General features: G+C 44.0%; 1 protein-coding gene across 1 annotated transcript in view; it reads right to left on the reverse strand.

Annotated features, from left to right (window-relative positions):
* Nucleotides 1-6,465: 6,465 nt before the first annotated feature.
* Nucleotides 6,466-20,347, reverse strand: part of Tspan3 (tetraspanin 3) — a 25,072-nt gene continuing 11,190 nt past the window's right edge. The window contains exons 2-7 of the mRNA XM_021171659.1: nucleotides 17,721-17,912; nucleotides 17,414-17,488; nucleotides 16,820-16,921; nucleotides 16,076-16,228; nucleotides 15,793-15,876; nucleotides 6,466-7,318 (exon numbers count right to left, since the gene is read on the reverse strand). Of these exons, the coding sequence (XP_021027318.1) occupies nucleotides 7,226-7,318; nucleotides 15,793-15,876; nucleotides 16,076-16,228; nucleotides 16,820-16,921; nucleotides 17,414-17,488; nucleotides 17,721-17,912 (699 nt within the window). The 3' untranslated portion in view covers nucleotides 6,466-7,225. The remainder of the gene's footprint in view (nucleotides 7,319-15,792; nucleotides 15,877-16,075; nucleotides 16,229-16,819; nucleotides 16,922-17,413; nucleotides 17,489-17,720; nucleotides 17,913-20,347) is intronic.

The raw sequence follows: 20,347 nt of genomic DNA on the forward strand, positions 1-20,347 counted from the left end.
AGGCTCCTCCATGTTCCTCACCAATGCATCTCCCATTCTCTGATCCTCACTGGAGCAGAGAGGCAGGCTTGGTTAAGCAGCCATGCAGGTTGACAAGGCTGGGCCGCCTTTGGGTTGTGCTCTCTTATCTGTCTCAGACATGAGGGCACTTTACAGGCCGGGTCCAGGTAGGTACAAGGGTCCAGGGAGCAGATGATCAGGCTAGCTGTCCTGAGGAGTCTGCCATCACTGCTTCTTGGCAGAGTATGTGGCAGACAGAATGGGAAAAGGCTTTGAGCGACTGGAAAGAACCAGGCTGAAGTTGACGTCCTTCTGGAAATGTCATTTTCCTTCTCATGAACATCCTGTGAGGTGACCAAACACCACACCCATGTGACACATCAGATATCCACACAGGGATATTTGGAGAGTGACTTAATCCAGGGCTTGGTCCCCTCCCTTGAAGGACAGCAACATTTGCAAATAAAAGACTTGGCTACAACAAACCTGCTCGGTCCAGAAAACCAAAGTGCCCCGGGCACCCTTGTCCTACCCTGCTGGGCCCAACCAGACTCCTGCACCTGACAGTCACAGGGCTGGTGCTTGACAAGGTGCCCTGACCTCACTCTTCCAGGGCGGCACATGGCCAGTGAGGTCAGGGGATGGTTCCAAATACAGGATGAAGGCTGTCTGAAAAGCGGCCACTGGACTAGAGAACGCAGGTGAACAGAGAAGTGAATGGCAATATAGTGTCTGGAGTGTGCAAATGGATGGGAGAGGAGAGGGGAGGGGAGGGGAGAGAGGAAAGGTGTGTAAACTCTGACCTAGGCCTTTCCAGGTGGGCAGGTCTTCCCTAGGTGGAGCAGGGGACCTGGGGCAGGCAGAACAAGCAAGCAGATTGACTCTTGGTAGTGAAGAGGGAAGTCTGGAAAAGTTCTCTATTAGAGCTTTTTTTATTCTAAGAAAATACCTTGTCATCTTGATTGATCATCCTATTCCACTGCAAAGATTTTTAAAAACCTTTGGCCTAGAAATTCATCATCTCTCTGACAGGTACTGCAGTGTCAGTAGGCTGCACTGGATGATGGGTAAGCAATGTGCAATAGGTAACAGCCTGCTCTCCAGGCATCCAGAGAAAGGAAAGAGACCCAGGGATCACAATCTATGTACCAGGGGGAAGAAGCCCACATAAGCTTCCTGCATCTGCTGTGTATCAGGTCACAATGTCAGTGCACAGGGGGGCAATGCCAGATGGAGGAGGGGCTGGCATAACTGTGTATATAAATAACTACAGCATCTCCCTGTTGTGTTGGAGGGAGGGTGGCTCAAAGACAGAGAGCAGCAGAGAAAAGAATGTGGCCTCTCCTGTCAGAGCATCAGGCTCTGAAGCGGCTCACCCACAGGCAGTCTCGGGCACGCCTCAATTATCCCTGAATATCCATCACCAGTAGGAGAGGTTCAACAGGTCTTACGCAAGGCAGGACGACTTCAAAGTGTTAAACTGGTCAAACACTAATTAAAAGCAAGGGGATGTCACTTTTTATGGCCAGGCTCACACCTCTGGATCTTGGCTGTGGGAAGAAGCAACAGCTCATTCAGCACATTTCCCAGTGGGGACCCGACATCAGCAGCACGGCTGGTGCCCAGCACCTAACCCTTAACCACTTTCCCCTAGCTGCTCTTGGGCCAAGCCAGCTTGGCGTGACCTACTCCATGGTCTGGCTACTTCCCACCATGGCTCCTAAAAGGTCACCACATACAATGCCCTCAGGTGCCTCAGGCTGTTGAGATCACAGGAATGGGGCTGTTCCAACCCTGCTCAGCAGAGCCCACCACAGGGCCAAGGGAGAAAGCTCAGTTGGCCTCTAGCTACACTTGAGGTTCACCCACTGGACCAACAGACCGCTCAGGGAACCGTGCAGTGCAACCTGTATTCCAAACATGTTCCTGGTGATTCCGATATGCAGTCAAGAACCTCCTGGTTAATGGGCCTTGGCTAGACTTCTCTCCAAATTTGAAAACACTGTGTGGTACCACTCTCCTGCCTCAAACCAGGAGTGTCCTTCCACCAGGTGTCCCCCCTTAGGACGCCTCTCCTGTGTTCTCATACCCATGTCTGTCCTTACTGGATGCACTCAAGAGCATCGCATGGTCTGTATGAGTCACCCTCCCCTCTAAAAGTTAGTGGTTAAACTCAATGGTCCCTCTGGAGCAAACTTAGGAGATGCCAAAGAAACAAGAGACAGCCATGGAAGATACACAACTGTTTTCAAGATTGGCAAGGATGCTGGCTGGATACAGGGTTAAAATTTAAAAACCAGGTGCAGTGCCCCTGTCCCCCAGAGCAACCACTAGGAAAGGTATTAGCAAACCAAGGAGGTCTCGCAGAAAAGTTGCCTACACACTGTTAAGATCTGTAGGAAACAAAAGAAACCTTATCAAATGAGGTAAGGGATTATGCCCAAGGTTCGGGAGACAGGACTAACAGCCAGATACACACTTCCACCTACCAGAATAGAAGAAAGATAAAGGCAGGCCAACACCCTGAGGATCAACAAGGGTGTGGGAGAAATGCACATTTATATGCCTGGCCGGTGACAACATACACTGGTATAAACTTTTCTGGAAAGCAATGGGTCGCATCTGTGAAAACTGAATGTGACCTTTGGGGGGACAGAATGAATTACTACAACCCTTAATATGCAGAAAAGGCTGACAAGGGATGAAAACTGCTTTGAAAGTAGGCTTTTGGTGGCTGTACAGCACTGGTGTGGTTTGTTTAAACTGGATCGTGTTACGCCGTGAAAGATCGACTCAGAAGGCCTGTCAGCTGTCCATGTGGCATCTGTTTCCATTAACAATACAGGGCACATGCGAGACGACAAGGGAGCTGAAAAATTCCCATCACTGGTGATGTAGCAGCAGTCTTCGAACTGAGGCACAATGTCCCACCATCCTGTTTGTGGTAATGCTGGTCTCTGTTTGCCATCCGACAGAGCATAGCTGTGCACACAATACAAACTCGGATCGAGGTGGAAACACTGTACACACAGGCGCAGGAATTGTACACACTGAACTTTGTAATCACCACTGTTGTAAATGGTACTACACCACCATGCTAGCAAGGCCTCAGCACCAACAGTTTTAACAACAACAACATGAGTTGTTTATTTTTCCTTGTGTGTGTGAGAGGGAGACAGGGTGGGCCAGAGGATCTTGAGTCCCAGGAGCTGACGTCACAGCCGTACCTGATATGACTGCTGGGAATTGAACAAGAGTCTATAAAAGCCACTCATCAAATTTTTAGCCACAGAGCCATCTCTCCAGTTCTTCAAATCTTCCTTTTACTTTTTGAGATGGGGTCTCACAAAGTTGCATAAACTGACCTTCACCTCACTCTGTAGTCTAGCCAGGCCCTAAACTTGCAATCCTCCTGCCCCAGATTCCAAGGCAGCCAAACCACAGGGTTCTATCACCAGGTCTCATCTATGACTACCCGCTATCACCCATGTGCTTCCCATTGACTAGAACAAGTGGCCAGGACCAGTGGAATATTTATACCTGTAATCCCAGTTCCCAGGAAGGAGGGGGGATCAAGCAAGTGTGAGGCCAGCCTGGCCTATATAGTGAGTTTAGGCAAACCTTGTCTCCCATGTTGTGCTACACCAGCAGACGCTTCAGTTGTGGACTGACTTGACTAACCACTCATGTTTGCATAGTCAAAGTAACGTGTTTCTAAGAACATCATGTTCTTGTTGAGAAGCCATGTGTGACTGGGTTGTAGGTGGACATGCTCACCATAGCAAAGCCAGAGGCAAGCCACCACCTGGTACAGTGGCTAACCACTGTCTAAGATGGCCATGACACAAACACAAACCACCGGCAGATCTACAGTCTAGCCTAAAAGACTACCATGTTATGGCATGAGAGGATCGGAACAGACTAGAGAACAAGATTCATGTAAGAGCAAAGCCAAAGCCTGTGACCACACTGCTGCTGTTCATGTCCCTGAACAGGACACAGAATGTCCTTTTAGACTTACTACATTTCTTAAGCTTTGGTTGTTTTGTTTTGTTTTAATGCTAAGACAAAAGCTTTGCCAGTAGCATCAGTAGCACCAGCAGGACCACGGCTCCTCAGGCCTTCTTCTCCTTGCAGGATCCTGAGGATGGAAGCCATTCTCTGCTGGGCTGTTTCAGGGTCCTTGCTACTCCTTCCAGCAGGTAAAGCCCCTTTACAGAGTAAACTCTTTAAACATTCCTGTTCACACCATCTCCTCACTGGACCAGGGGCTCACAATGAGCACCACAGGCAGTGGGGGTGGGCAGGCATCATGCCCTCCTACGTGACACCCTGGGTGAACCTGGAGCTCAGTCTGTCTTCTAGCTACCTGGAATGAGGCTAAAGCCTCATCAGGAGAAGAAACAGGAGATAAGCTCAAACCGAGAGGCAACATTTAAAAGGGGATGGATACATGTATGTATGTATGTATTATGTATGTTCTGTATGTACATATGTATGTTCCGTATGTAGTCTATGTCAACATCACTTGAGACAGAACTATGGGATTTCTCCAGATCAGACATGAGAGCTACACAAACATCCGCTCCAGCCTGACTCTGGACCTGCAGGGGACCCAACCCCAAAAAGGCCATCGTGAGGCCAACTGCTGTGAGGGGAGATTATTTCATCAGGATTATAAGGTACCAAATCTGGCAACTGTACTTGTGAGTGTCAGTCACTACTTTTGGAAAGCACCTGCTGGAGTACTTCAGGGCCAGGTGTCTGTGAAGAGAGTGAACATACATAGTGGAAGACAGGAATGACTCAGTCAGTAGTGCAAAGGTCAGCAGGCACACCTGGATAACGGACAATTAGGCTTTTCAGTTTTTATTCTTGCAACTTTCTATGGCCTTTGAAATTTATTTCTAAATAAAAATATAAAGGCAATAGGATGCAGCAGCGGTTCTCAACTATAGCTAGTCCTGGACACACCTATCAGCTTAGGGCCTGGTCTCCGTAGCTCTAACCGCACCAAGTGCTTTCATTGTGCAGACCCCTGGAGAGCTTTTGCTTTACTGAGCAGCAGCTCCTTGCAATCTGAAAAGCAAGCACTGCCCTCTGCCCCACGTGGAACCACGAAGACTGCAAGTGCTAAGCAGAAAGAAGTTTAATTTGAAGGGCTCTGGCCAACAAGCCAAGAAAAATAATATGTAAAGCTAGCAAGGGCAAGAACTCAGTGATTCCCCGGCTCCCGGCTCAAATGGCTCTTCTGGGTCTGCCAGCAGAACACGGGGAAGATGATGCTCTCCAGCTAAGCATCAAAGGAATGTGAAGTCTGTTTCTTGGACAAATTCAAGGAAGGGGTTACCACCTGGCACACTATCAAAGCAGCTTCCTACTCTAGAGCTAGTTGGATCATGCGGAAAAGGAGCGACTAATGTTGCTGATTACACATTGCTGGGCTCAGTCCCAGCCTGTGACAGGAAAGCCATAGAATGGTTCTTAGCAACAGCTTCAATGACAGGTTATAAGCATCCCCTACTATGAACAGGCAGAGGGTGGGGACACAGTTTGGGAACCAATCACCAATCCCAGCAGCTCTGAAGTCAGGGCAGCCTGTACTACTTCCACAGGATTCGGTTCAATGCCTCTTCTTTGCACATCTCCATTTCAGAAAAACTTAGAAGATATTCAGGCAACTCAACATTAAAAGTCCCTACACTGAACATGAACACAGCCCTAAGTATAGTTGCTTTTGTCCTCTATTTCTGTGACTGGCTGGTTCCCCAGCTGACAGACAGGGCTGGAAATCTGAGATTCGTCTTTACAGTCCTTCCTTCTACTGATGGTCCCTAATAATCCTCTACTGTATGATCCTAGTGGAAGTTGCATCAGGCTCTCACCAATCCATCCTCTGAGTTGCTACAGGGACCAAGGCAGGCTTGATACCATCAGCAGTATGTCAGGTTTCACCTACACAAGATCTATATGACCAAAGAGGGCCTTTGTCTAACCATGTCTTAAACACCATCCCTCCAGACCTCTACAGAGCCTTCTAGCTTCTATGCTTGGGCATTTCCTCCAGGAGCTCATAAGTGATGTCACTAAACCTTCTACGCAATGCCACGTCCCTGATCTCTCTGGGTGTTTCCTTTGGGCCCTGTTCTTTTATACTACTGCACTGCACTGATAAAAATTACCTGCTCTTGTATGCGTCTCCTGTGTTAGGAGTTCAGAGTCCTTAGGTCAAGGACAGCATCATCACTGTCTACCCCCTAGGCCTTTGCACTCTGCAGATGTTCTAAATACTCCAGAAAGCACCTGTGGTTTGCAGAACACCACAGCCTTTAGAATCTGGCAGCATATAATAGAAGCCCATGCAAATCACAAGAACTGCAGTCAACAGCAGCACTTGAAACATTATCCTGCTGTATACTGCTGCTGTGGAACTGAAATATCCCCAAATAATTAAAATGTACATGGTAGGGCTGATACAGAGTTTATTGAATTAAATTTTTCTATTTACAATTGAGATCACATCTACATACTATTTTGCTAGTCTCCATGGGTACATTATCTCTAACGAGTGTAAGACTTATGATGAATGGGTTCAATCACACAGAAACGCACACACTCACACTAACTGCTTTAAAACAGTAGTGCATACATTATAGTCTTCCTATAAAGCCAGCTTTGATTAAAAACCACTAATTTCAAAGATCAGTCTCTGATTTTGAAGATGAACAAAGACACATACTGTTTGATTCTAAAATCTATGTTAGCCATTTTGTACAATTGCTATATTATTTTACTACAGTATATATTCTTTAAAAGGACACTGGTGTGCGGCACCAGACAGCTGGCGTCCTCCCTCTTACCCTCAAACCTTTGGCCAAGAGTTCTCGTTATGAAGACGAAAAGGGCCCAGTGATACCACAACACAGTCCATTACTCCTCAGAGGTGACAGAAGCAGGCCACACCCTCCTATAGCTCTACCACATTACAGAACTTGTAGATGGTTCTGAAATTAAGGGCATGGAGAATCGTCTAGAACAAGGGTAAGAAAGCCATAGAGGGGCAGGTGTAGGAAGGTGGGTACATGAAATGCCAACCTGCTAGTCAACACCAGTGTACGTGTGCTTTGACTAGATGAACTCAGGAGCCAACTGCTGCAGGCCTGCTCAATTCACCTTCTGAATCAGAACAAGGATACTACAAATTAGCTCAGGCACGTGCTGTCTGCTAAGCGTAGGTTCCGCCAGTGATGAGGAGCTCATAGGCAGGATCTCTACTCCGTCTGCACAACACGATGCATGCGCACAGCATGCCCAGCAGCTGCAGGAAAAAAACAGTGTGAAACAAGGCTGAAGGCCCCTGGCAAGTGTGTATTTCTTTCTTGGCAATGACATTAGTTCAAGCTTTAATAACCTCAAATTGTCAAAACGCAGTAACAATGAAAAAGGAAGTTTCTTACGAACAAACAATATTTAACAGAAGTAGCTACTGCTTTATATCCAGGAACTCTGAAGCGGCCATGAGGCAAGGCTAGCTTATGGAGAATCCCCACTAACAGTGCGCAGTGGGCTCCCCAAACCAGCTTCTATGGTGAAGGAAATGGCTTGTGTATGCACTCGTGGCTACTAAGCATTTTAAGTCAGTGCCACTGAGTTCGATTTTAAACTTTTACTTCAGTTAAATGTGGCTGTGGCTTCCATGCTGGACAGCACAAGTCTAGAGAAACCTGTTTGACAGTGTCTTTTTAGGCATCTAGACTTGGGGGAGAAAGGTTTCATTAAAAACCCACAAAAAACTCCTAATAGTGGAAAGACAACCTTAGTGTCTTTTGAAGGTTTCTGTTTATTATTTACTACCTTTGACTCTGTGGCATTATTGACTTATTTCTTGCCAAGGTCCACTGCTCCTTCATAATTGTCTATTTTAGTCCTTCTGGAGTAGCAGATTGGGATCGAGACATGTTAAAGAAAGTGATGCCAGCCAGGCAGTGGTGGCACACGCCTTTAATCCCAGCACTTGGGAGGCAGAGGTAGGTGGATTTCTGGGTTCGAGGCCAGCCTGGCCTACAGAATGAGTTCCAGGACAGCCAGGGCTGCACAGAGAAACCCTGTCTCAAAAAAACCAAAAGAAAAAGAAAAAAAAAAAAAAAGAAAGAAAAGAGAGAGATCCAGAATTCTTGACCCAATCTCTCACAAAATTCATAGAGTGACAAACATTACCTTGCCCTTTGTCATACCAAGTCCTCATGGACAGTGAAGAATCTCAGTTATTGAATTTAAAAGGCAGGGACAGGACTTACACCTACAACTCTGGCTCCTTTTCCCAGAGGGCACATAAGCACCAGGAACACCAGGTAAAACCCTGTCCTCTGCCTACCAACTCCTATTGGAGCACACCCAACAGCCCTAAAGTCCACCCAGTGCTCTGGACTCCATATTCACAACTATTGCAGAAGCTACTGAAGGTTCCTGGAGGCCATGACAGTTCTAGGAACCCCAGGGGCAACATTGGCACCCCAAAACCATACAGGTCAACAGACCACAAAACCCCACTGGAGACACTCTACTGGACCTGAAGACTGACACTGGTTGCTAGAACCCCAGTCCACTCAGACTACAAGATCAGACAAGAAACAGAAACCAAGGGAGAAACACCCAAAAAACACCCACCTAACAAAGATAAAGTCAGAAATCATCACCTAAACCTATAATAACCCCAAACCCTGATAACTAGTGGCCAGTGAAAGAACAGAATCAACAACAGCCAGGGCAATATGGCACTACTACAACCCAACTATCCTACTACAGGAAGCCCTGGGTATTCCAACAGAGCTGAAGTACAAGAAAATGACCTTAAATCTAGTCTTACAAAGATGATAAAGAAAGGGCTTTAAAGAGGAAATGAATATAATCTTTAAAGAAATCCAGGAAAAACACAACCAAACAGGTGAAAGAAATAAATCTGTTCAAGACCTGAAAATGGAAATAGATGTAATAAAGAAAATACAAACCAAAAGAATTCTTGAGATGGAAAAAATCTAGGTAAGCGATCAGGAACTACAGACTCAAGTATCACCAACACAATGAGAGATGGAACACATCTCAGGTGTACACAATAGTGATACAAAATGACACAAACTACGCAGAAAATCTAGGACACTATGAAAAGACCGAACCTAAGAATAAAAGGAATAGAAAAAGATTCCCAACTCAAAGGGCCAGAAGATATTTTCAACAAACTCATAGAAGAAAATTTCCCTAACCTAAAGAAAGAGATGCTGGTATAGGAATCTTACAGAACACCAAACAGATTGAACCAGAAAAGAAGCCCCACCACGTAATAATCAAAACATTAAATGTAGAGAACAAAGAAAGAATATTAAAAGCTGCAAGGGAAAGAAAGCAGGTAGGTTAACATATAAAGACAGATCTACTAGAATTACACCTAACTTTCCAATGAAGACTGTAAAAACTAGAAGGTCCTGGGCAGATGCCTTGCAGACTCTAAGAGGCCACAGATGCCAACATCGACTATACTATACCAACCAAAACTTTTAATCACCAAGATGGAGGAGAAACTAGAAGGAAAACCCCAACCCAAAGAGGTTAGCTACATCCAAGAAATGACAGGAAATAATTTCACACCAGCAAAACCAAAATAAGGGAAGCTTACACACACACACACCATCAAAATGCCAGGAATTAACAATAATTGGTTATCAATATCTCTTGACATCACTGGACTCATTCTCCAATAAAAAGACACAGGCAAAAAGAGTGGATATGAAGTCAAGGTCCATCATTCTGCTGCATACAGGAAATACACCTCAACATCAAAGACAGACATTTCGTCAGAGTAAAGGGTTGGAAAAACATTCTCCAAGCAACAGACCAAACAAACAAGCTGATGTAGCCATTCTAACATCTAACATAATAGATTTTCAACAAAAATTAATTTTAAAAAAGATGAGGAAGGGCACTCAAAGGAAAAATCTACCAAGAGGAACTCTCAGTTGTGAATATCCATGCCCCAAACACAAGGACACCCATGTTTGTAACCTCAGCTGAGGGCCACAGGTCACTTTACCTTAGCTGGATAACTTCTGCTGAGGGCCACAGCCTGAAAATGAAACACATTCTGTCTAGCTGCTCTTTTATTTCACTTAAGCTAACTTGTACTGACTTTAAAGCAATTTAAAAGGCATAACAACAAAACTTTACTAATTGGAAATGAATCCATTTAACAACACTAAGTTAACCCAGAAACGTCTTATGCTTTCCATGACGTATTTCAGAACCACTTAGGATACTGCTGAAAATTTGCAATAGACTTGGAAATACTACAGGAATATTATAGCTTTACTATTACTTCTTAAAATGAAAAATGTCCCCTCAAGTCATGGGAAGCAACTACCTAGGCCAAGTAAAACACCAAATATAAACTCTGTAAAAAAAAAAAAAAGAAAGAAAGAAAGAAAGCAAAGCAAAGCAAAGCAAAGCAAATAAATGCTTACAAGATGGCTTACTCGGCCATCATTGGGAAGAGAGGCCCCTTGGTCTTGCAAACTTTATATGCCTCAGTACAGGGGAACGCCAGGGCCAAGAAGNGGGGGGGGGTATGGGGGACTTTTGGGATAGCATTTGAAATGTAAATGAAGAAAATACCTAATAAAAATAAAATAAAAAATAAATGCTTACTACATAAAAATTAACTACTAAATAAAATGTTCTATGATATTCTATATATATGGAGTGTGAGAAAGTAGGTATTCTTGCACAAAATTAAGACAAAAATTTTGTAGCTGGGTGTGGTGGTGCATGCCTTTAATCCTCCTTTAATCCTAGTACTCTGGAGGCAGAAGCAGGTGGATCTCTGAGAGTTCAAGGCCAGCCTGTTCTACAGAGCAAGTTCCAGGACAGCCAGGGCTACACCAAGAAACTCTGTCATATATATATATATATATATATGTGTGTGTGTGTGTGTGTGTGTGTGTGTGTATAAAAAGATATACTTCATTTATATGAGTACACTGCAGCTGTCTTCAGACACATGAGAAGAGGGCATCGGATCCCATTACAGATGGTTGTGAGCCACCATGTGGTTGGGAACTGAACTCAGGACCTCTGAAGAGCAGTCAGTGCTCTACCTGCTGAGCCGTCTCTACAGCCCCGACTCATGTATTTTAACTCTTCAGTTTTATAGCACACACTTTGCTATAGACAGACTATGATGTGCAGAACAGAGAATGAGCACTGCATTTTTATAACAAGACTCACAGAAGTGACTATTAACATCCCTTAAAGTGTCCCCTACAACAAGATAGGACATAGCCATGAACAAGGTACAGATACATGCAAAAGACACCAATCTGATTTTGAGAAACAAGGTACAAGTTGATTCTCTTTATTCCTCATTTTGAACTGTGGTGGGAGGAGAGTTATCAAAAGGAAAAGCAGGAGGAAATGCTGAGGGACTGAAGCCACTTGTCTCGTTTGTTTAATAGGACTGGGGCTAGAGAGATGGCTCAGTGGTCAAGAGTACTTATTGCTCCTGAAGGGATCAGAGTTTGACTCCCAGCACCCATACAGTGGCTCACAACCATCTGTCACCAGAGTGTGAGGGGATCTAACAAGTACAGACATGAATGCATGCAAAACATTCACATACATAAAGTAAATAAATCTTTTGTGTTTTGCCTCCATGTGTGCCTGGTGCTCAGGAGGTTAGAAGAGGGTGTGGGGTCTCCTGGGACTGGATTCTGGGTGGTTGTGAGCCGTAAGATGGGTAATGGGAGCTGACCTGGGGTCCACTGCAAGAGCAGCACGTGCTCTTAACCAGTCCTTGATATTTTGACTGTGGTGATGGATATAGAAACCTACTCAGGTCATACAATTATACAGAACTGACTAAATATATAAATGAGAAACCCAGATGAAATTGGTAGAGTTATCAATGCTGATATCCTGGTCATGTTATGGTATAGCTCTGCATGCTGTTATCACTGAGGGTGGGTATAGCAATAAAAGGATTTCACTAAATTATTTCAAAGTGTTATCTACAATTACCACAAAACAAAAAGCAATGACCAAAGCTACATCCTGTAAGCTTCTACATACCCCCAAAATATTGAATACTTGTCCAGTACCAACTACTAGTCAAACTCATGGACAGTGAGAGAAGTGAGTTGCCTCTATAACAAAAGGGCTAGGGAGATGATGCAGCAGTAAAAGCATTTGCCATGAAAGGAAAGACCAAAGGTCACACTGCCACTTCCCGTATAAACGCCAGGAGGGCCATGTGTGAACCTGGTGACCGTGGAGGCCAGAAGAGGGCATAAGATCCCCTGAAACTGAACTTACAGACAGCTGTGTGGGTGCTGGCAGTCACACCGGGGTCACTGAGGAGTAGCCAGTGCTCTTAACCACTGAACCGTTCGTTCCCCTAGCCTCACCTCTGCCAAAGTCTGCTCCTGATCGCTCAGGACATGCTTCAGGGTATGCTCACGGGAAGACTCCAAGAAAAGGCTGGCAGCCAGTCTTCCCCCTGTCGCCTGCTCAGCACAATCCCTCAAGACCTTTACAAAAAACCTTGACCTGAACTATTATTAGAACTTTAGATATGAAATTCTTAGTTAATCATTTGTCTATCTGCAAAGAATAACACCATGCTGATTTGTAAGCTGACAAGGGAAGGAAGAAAAAAAATCCTAAATTTCTCTTGCTTATATTGAAATTCCTTTTTAATTAGCTAGGGTATTTCTTTTTCATGGTTCTCATTCTTTTTGATCCTACATAAGCCTGGATCATTTAACTATGCCAGAGCAATGGTTAGTAAATGTTTTCTTAAAGAAACATAGTAAATATTTTAGGCTTTCTGAGCCAAGAAACCTGGTCTCTATAGGAATCTATTCACCTGTGCCATTTTTTCTCTCTATTCTTACCCAGCTACAGCGCCAATCTGTCAGCGTTCAAAATAAGAATTTATGTCTCATCTGAAAACTCCAATCCTAATGGAATCCAGAGTCCCAGCTTTGGTTTCCCACTGCCTGTGTGATGGTCCTTTTACCCTGCTTGTCCTAACATTTGTAGAAAACAAAGGAGAATGGATTGGTGAATCTCTAGTCTTTTCCATGTCATGTTACAAGTATAAAAGCTTCTGACACAGTTTTCCACACTCAGAACACACCACATCTTGAACATCAAAGCCTTCAAACATTTATAGGCACCTGTCATTAGTTTCCACACACATCCGTGTATCTCCTGGGCAGCAATCACTACACAACCGAAAAGCTTTCTGCTTGGTTCTAATTGTACAGCTTTGTCATCAAAGTTACTAAAAATGAACAGGCCAGAATTCCACTTGGGAAGACTGCTCTATTTTTATTGTTTTTGGCTAAATGAATGTGCCCGCATAAACAATCAAAATGTGGAATATACCCTGCTAGATTACTGCTATTCTGAGCCACAGAGTAAATCTGTAGGATGGCAGAGACCATAGCAAATGCAGAGCTATGCTTTTTAGTGAATCATTTCATTGCTGTTTGAATACCAGCAAAACAAACAAATGCTCTTTGCCATTTAGAGATACTTTCCAGTAAATAAAGTATACTGCTCAAATATGCAAAGAGCAGGAAGGCTAAACAACTCACTTTTTAAATATTTAGTTAGTTAGTTAGTTTTTCGAGACAGGGTTTCTCTGTATAGCCCTAGCTGTCCTGGAACTCACTCTGTAGACCAGGCTGACCTCGAACTCAGAAATCTGCCTGCCTCTGCCTCCCAAGTGCTGTGATTAAAGGCATGGGCCACCACTGCCTGGCAACAACTCACATTTAAACTAGCAATTATGCTGGCTTTAATGTAACAATTAAAAGGTGTCTTAAAATACATTTGAGGATAGACTCCTATTTCAAGAACTAAAAGCCTTGAAAAATACTCAAAAGCTGGGCTGGTGGTACACACCTTTAATCCCAGCACTTGAGAAGCAGAGGCAGGAGGATCTCTGAGAGTCTGACACCAGCATGATCTACAGAGTGAGTTCCAGGACAGCTAGGGTTACACAGAGAAACCCTGTCTTAAAAAACAAAAAGCAAACAAAACAAAACAAAACACGCACACAATCAAAAAACCCTCAGACTAGATTTGACAGAAAGTTTTAGAAATAGCTGGCTATTCTCAATTAGACTCCAAATGTTAACCCCAACATAACTTGTAAGATATACTACATATACCCAAGAACCTAGGGATGTGAACAGTTATGCTGCATGCAAGGTGTCTGTCCTTCTAACTTAATGGTTTTCCTATGAGGCTAAGAAATGAGGGTGTATGGTTGATGGAAGGCAATTCAGTAAGCAATAAAGCAAGCACCAGATACTTTTACCAACTTTAATACAGAGATTGTTTTTACTGGCAGTAGGGAGAGCAGATGCCAACAATGGACAGTACACCCTGGTGCCTGCCAAGTGATGTCCAGGGCTTCATTTTTGCATGATAGTATGTCTAAAACAACTAAGTCAACGAATATAGAGAAGGCTTGAGCCTCAATTCTTACTGGGAGATCTTTTCTATAAAACAATAAAACTGTTAGAGAGAGAGAGAGAGAGAGAGAGAGAGAGAGAATATCAGGCACAGCATGTGCACCTGTTATGCCAGATAGGCTGAGACTTCTTAAGCCCAGAAGTTTGGAGCCAGCCTAGATAATATATCAAGTGGCTAACTCAAAATAAATAAGTAAAATAATTTAAACATTGCAAGTAAGAGGGACTGAAGAGATGGCTCAATGGTTAAGAGCACTGGGTACTCTTCGAGTGAACCCACATGGCGGCTCATAACCACCTATACCTCCAGTCCCAGGGGATCCAATGCCCTCTGCTGGTTCCCACCAAGCATGCACATGGTGCCCAGACATCCACACAGGCAAAATACCCATATATGTAAAATAAGGTAAAATAGAAGTAATTTTTTAAAAAATTACAAGTAATGATTTGAAATATATAGTTCAGTGGGAGTGCACTTGTCTGGCAAACATTGGATTCTAGGTTTGATTTCCAGTACAGCAAAAATACCTTTAGAGAGTAAAAACAAAACTCAAGAACAGAAAAGCATGAAGCAGAAAGTGAAACAGTGCACAAACACCAGAGTGAAAGCGTCCCCCGTCTAAACTGAGATACACCAGTACTTTAAAAAGGTGTGCGGAGGTCTGACAAAATAACATACAGGCATACCCCTACTGTGATGGTTCCTATATGCTTGGCACTACTAGGAGGTATGGCCTTGTTTAGAGACTGACTGTGTGTCACTGTGGGGGTGGGCTTTAAGAACCTCATACTAGCTGCAGAAAACAGTGTTCTCCTAGCTGCCTTAGGAACAGATGAAGAACTCTCAGCTCCTCCAGCCCCACATCTGCCTGGATGCTGCCATGCTCCTGCCTGGATAATAATGGACTGAACATCTGCACCTGTAAGCCAGTCCCAATTAAATGTTGTCCTTATAAGAGTTGCCTTGGTCATGGTGTCTGTTCACAGCAGTAAAACCCTAAAACACCTAAAATGTAATTGCCTTTTTTCCCGAGTTGATTAATAAGGACACCATTCAAAAAAGAAAAAAGAAAAAGAAAAAAAAAAAAAACAGTCCCTCACACAATCCCTCCCCACAAAGATTTCTTTAAAGCATTCTGGGTTTTTGGAAACTGGTGGCTGGTACGTGAAGATTCATTCTGCTTCTTCGTAGCTAAGCTACTACAGTTGACTCAAGAGACAAACCACCCCTGACAACAGCTCCTTGGCCAGCCATGCTCACCTGAATAGCTGCAAAGGCCAACGCTGCCCAGATAACATGCATCAAGATTTCTTGTAGCTTCTTCACAACGAGAGCCTCACAGCCCTGGAACACACAGGCTCATTAGACTTGTTTTTAAAGAGAAAGCAGCAGACACACAGATTACTAATCACTGGCAACAATGGAAATGAGAACTAATGATCAAAGCAATTTACAGACACACAATTAAAACAAAAGACAACATACTAAAAAGACTGAAAAAGTCCAGGCAGTGACTAGAAAGTGACAATCAGGTCACACTCACCTCAGCGTAGAGGTCAGAGGGGTTGGCCAGGCTGCCGTTACAGCTTTTGGCAGTCTCTCTGCAGCAGCTAAGAGGGACACTCTGGTTTTTTGTTTCTTTGAACCAATCTGTATTTTCCCAGTCTGAATAGTTATGAATTCCACAACAGTGCAACTGGATAAGAGAGAGATTCCTTAGGTAAGCTGCAGGTGTCCACTGAGCTCCGTGCAGTACGGAGCTTGAGCTTTAACAAGCTACTCCAGGTCGGTGATACACAGCAGGGCTTTCTACAGCGAAGAACACAAATCTGCACAGTCTAACATGTAACCACTGGCCACACTGGGGATGAACCAACACTTAAACCTGCTTAGTGTGACTGAAGAGCTGAATTCAATTCAATTTAAATATCGTTATAAGTTCTAGGATCTACCCTTGAAAAGTACATCTCCTAAAAAGAGGTAGGTAGTTTCCTAGCCACTGAGCTGCTCGGCCCCTGTACACTCACACCTCACATGCTTAATATGCAGCTGAATTAAGTATCGTTTCCAATGGCAAAATGCTCAACAAATTTTGTTTGAAATGTGTGGGACTTACTTTAAGAAAATAAAGGAAAAAAAGTTGAAGACTGAAAAAGCAGTAAATGTGGAGGCAGGGTTGCAGACACGCTTTTACAGCTGTGGAGCTCATCCTGGCTATGCAGGTCCACACAGCCCACATCACAGGAGACGAGCTAGTGTCGGGGTGAACACCATCAGGGAAGCTCACCTGTCTCTGCACATAGTCAATAGCACGGCTGGCAGCGTCGGAGTTGGTCCCGTTGTAGGTCTTATACACTTTCTGAATGCTGCGATCAACCTCGTTCTCCACCTGAATCAGAAGAAAGGAAGGAGTCCGTCCCTCAAAAGCCCTGCTCCCTGACACCAGGTGAGGCGGTCTCAACGTGTTACCAGTGCATTCTATACACTTACAGTGAGAAGAAGACTTCCTGTTCCACTTAGATTCAAACTAGCAGCAAAACAGTTGGCATCTATTACATCACACAGGCTAATAGCCTTCAAAAGGACTATGCAAAGGAAGCCAGCATAACAAGCCACACAAAAGGGACAAGCGTCTATGCACTGGGCGGATGTCCCACATGCATCTATCAAATGTCTACAGAAAAAAAAAAAAAAAAAATCTGTCCCCAGCTTCAGCTAATTGAGAAAAGTTTTATAAGTAATTGCCAGTTAATCTTAGGTAGATTAGAGCAGCAGTAAGACAATGACAATGCTGACTTTGATCAAATGAACCTGTTCTACCTTACCTGGAAAGCTTAAGGCAGCTTTCAAAGCACTGGGTGAGGCGCAGTGGACAACATACCTTTGCTCTGTACACGTATCCCAAAACCACAACAACCACTTCTGTGACGAAAACCAAGAGCAGGATGAAGACAAACTGTAAATAAACATCAGAAATTAAGTAAAAATTTTAAAAAGTTCTAAATATTTCCTTCGTAAAAAAACTATGGGGCAACCTCTAGAGGTTTAAGGCATGTTAATAACTCTGGTATAGTTAGAAGAGCCAAGACATCTACATCTACATCTACAGAACTTGCTCTCAATTCAAGACAGAGGACCAGATAAACAGCCCTCCATAGTCTGACATTGGAGAGTGAGTGTTAACTTACCGTGGCAAGTCCACAGCGGCTCTCCCGGATTGTAGCACAGCAGCCGATCAGGCCAATGATGAAAAGCAAGGCTCCTACAGCTATGATCACCACGGCAGGGAAGAGCGTGTACACATCCTCAAAGAAGTGGTCATAGTCGTCATAGGTGATGAAGACATAGGCTCCCACGTAGCAGAGGATGCCAGCTGCCCCCTGTGAGAACAGGTGAGACACTGGTCTGAGTCCCAGCCCTGAAGTTCCTACATTTGCTCAGGTTAGCATTTTTTTTTCTGAGACTGTGTCTTGTGTATCCTAGCCAGCCTTGGATTTCTGTTCTTCCTGCCTCCACTTTCAAGAGTAGAATTGCAGTGGGCACTGCCACCCACCTCAGCTGAGGTGGTGTGCTGGGCTCTATCCCAGAGCTTTGCTCATATTATACACACATTCCACCAGCTGAGCTTGTCTTCAACCCAGGAGGTTATTAACTCCCATCACTCTTAAGTCAGTAAAGCTAGAACATTCCTGATTCTTTATTAAAAACTCTTTGGACACTTGGGAGTCACGGGTGCAGAAAGCTTTATTGCAGCTCCAGGCCCCTTCGTTCTCCAGGGGGCCTGCACACATTGTCTATCGCTTTTGGTTTCGTTAGCATGAGGCCCCAGCTCTGTGCTCAGATACTTGCATACAGAGAGACAGACACAGTTCCAGGCTACGCTAAACTGTTTGCTCTAAGGAGCACAACACACAGCACTTTGACACAAGCGTGATTACTTCATCTTTGAACACTTAAATGTATAAATCTTCAAGTTAGTGCATAGCTCCTACAGTAACATTAATGACTGTTCAATCCTCTGAACCTGAAAACTCAGTCTGAGGCAGACCACAGACCCAGCACAGCACAGCATCACAATCACATCTGGAGAAGGTGGCTCTGGTAACCTGATGTATACACAAACACACGCACACTTACTTGGTTTGTTTTTTGAGACAGGGTTTCCTCTGTGTAGCCCTGGCTGTCTTGGAACTTGATCTATAGACCAGGCCAGCCTCAAACTGAGATCCCTCTGCCTCTGCCTCCCAGGTGCTGGGGTTAAAAGTGTGTGCCATCAGAGCCCACCTCACACACAACTTTTTTTATATGCGAAGAAACTTCAGGCAGTGCTCTAAGTATTGCCTACCCACCACCCTTATTTGTACACTCAAACTATGCTTCATGATTGAATACACTAATTATCAATAATAAAAATGAGAATAAAGAAGTTTGTTTGTTTGTTTGTTTGACATCATCTCTCCTCTACTTCGTTTTCTTCTCTTCCCTGGCTCCGGATATTTCTCCTCTCATCATGGGGTCTTCAGCTCCAGGGTGCTGCTGTCACACCTCACTTCTGCCTGCAAGTCCCAGCTAACCAGCACTCAATATACCCTATGTTACCTTACAGAAGCACTGTATTAACCTGCTCAACCCTAATCTTAATCCCCGACTCTCCTCTTTGCCCCTAAATATGTTCTATATCATAGTTACTGTTGTTAGAAATATGAACAGGGCCAAGCCTGACACATAAAGTGAGGATTATGAAAATGTCACTGGTCTAAACTGTTTTGTCTGCTTTGCATTCTGAAGACTTCACCCTCATATACTTCAAACAGAAAACTGACATGTACATCCCCTCTCGCTTCTTCACACCTCGGCTGCTGCCTTACTAATTCTGAGGCAGCTTAAGGATCACCGCTTCCTCACAAAAGCTATTTTTTTTTCTTTTTAAATAAGCCCTCTGCATCTTATCTGGTTGTTGGTCAAGATTTTTTTTTTTAAGATTTATTTATTTTATGTATCTGAGTGCTCTACCCGCATGTACACCTACATGCCAGAAGAGGACATCAGATCTCAGTATAGATGGTTGTGAGCCACCATGTGGGTGCTGGGAATTGAACTCAGAACCTCTGGAAGAACAGTGTGCTCTTAACCACTGAGCCATCTGCAGCCCCATTATGGAGGGTTTAACTATTCACCCTTCATCTATTCACATATTGAGCAAACACAAATGGTATTTTCCACAATGGCTGCAATTTAACCTTTTTTTTTTTTTTTTTAAATAACCACAGTGGTGGAGGTGGGGTGTTCCGAGACAAGGTTTCTCTATGTAGCCTCGACTATCCTGTCCTCAAACTCATACTTCATTTCTTATATACCTCCTGGGCACAAATTGTGTCTGCTTCTATTTCAGCTCTACACCACCATAAGTATCCAAACAGTGCCTGATGCAAGCAGGTACCAAGATTTACAGAGTAAATCTCACCGTAACCTCCACCTCTACGTAAAGGGCAGCTGGCTGTGGCTGGCTTGTACATATTTTCTCACCAGTCCACCCAGTGCTCACAGTTGTTAGTCCACTATTCAAATACAATTTGGAAACTAATTCAGTTTACTGGATTCTGATGGCCACCATCTCTAGGACAGACTGTAAGTTGTAATTACTAGTTTACCTTTAAAACAAATGCTATGCTAAGAGCTACAAGGTCTGCTGGATTCACCCACAGGTTTGCTTTGGAGGTATGTCGCTGTGAGATGAGCAAAAAGATGAGCCCTAACAGTCTGGAAGTGTGTGGAGTCTGTAACAATGAAGATGAGCCCTAACAGTCTGGAAGTG

The sequence above is a fragment of the Mus caroli genome, chromosome 9 (assembly GCF_900094665.2).
Source record: "Mus caroli chromosome 9, CAROLI_EIJ_v1.1, whole genome shotgun sequence".
Classification (NCBI taxonomy): domain Eukaryota; kingdom Metazoa; phylum Chordata; class Mammalia; order Rodentia; family Muridae; genus Mus; species Mus caroli.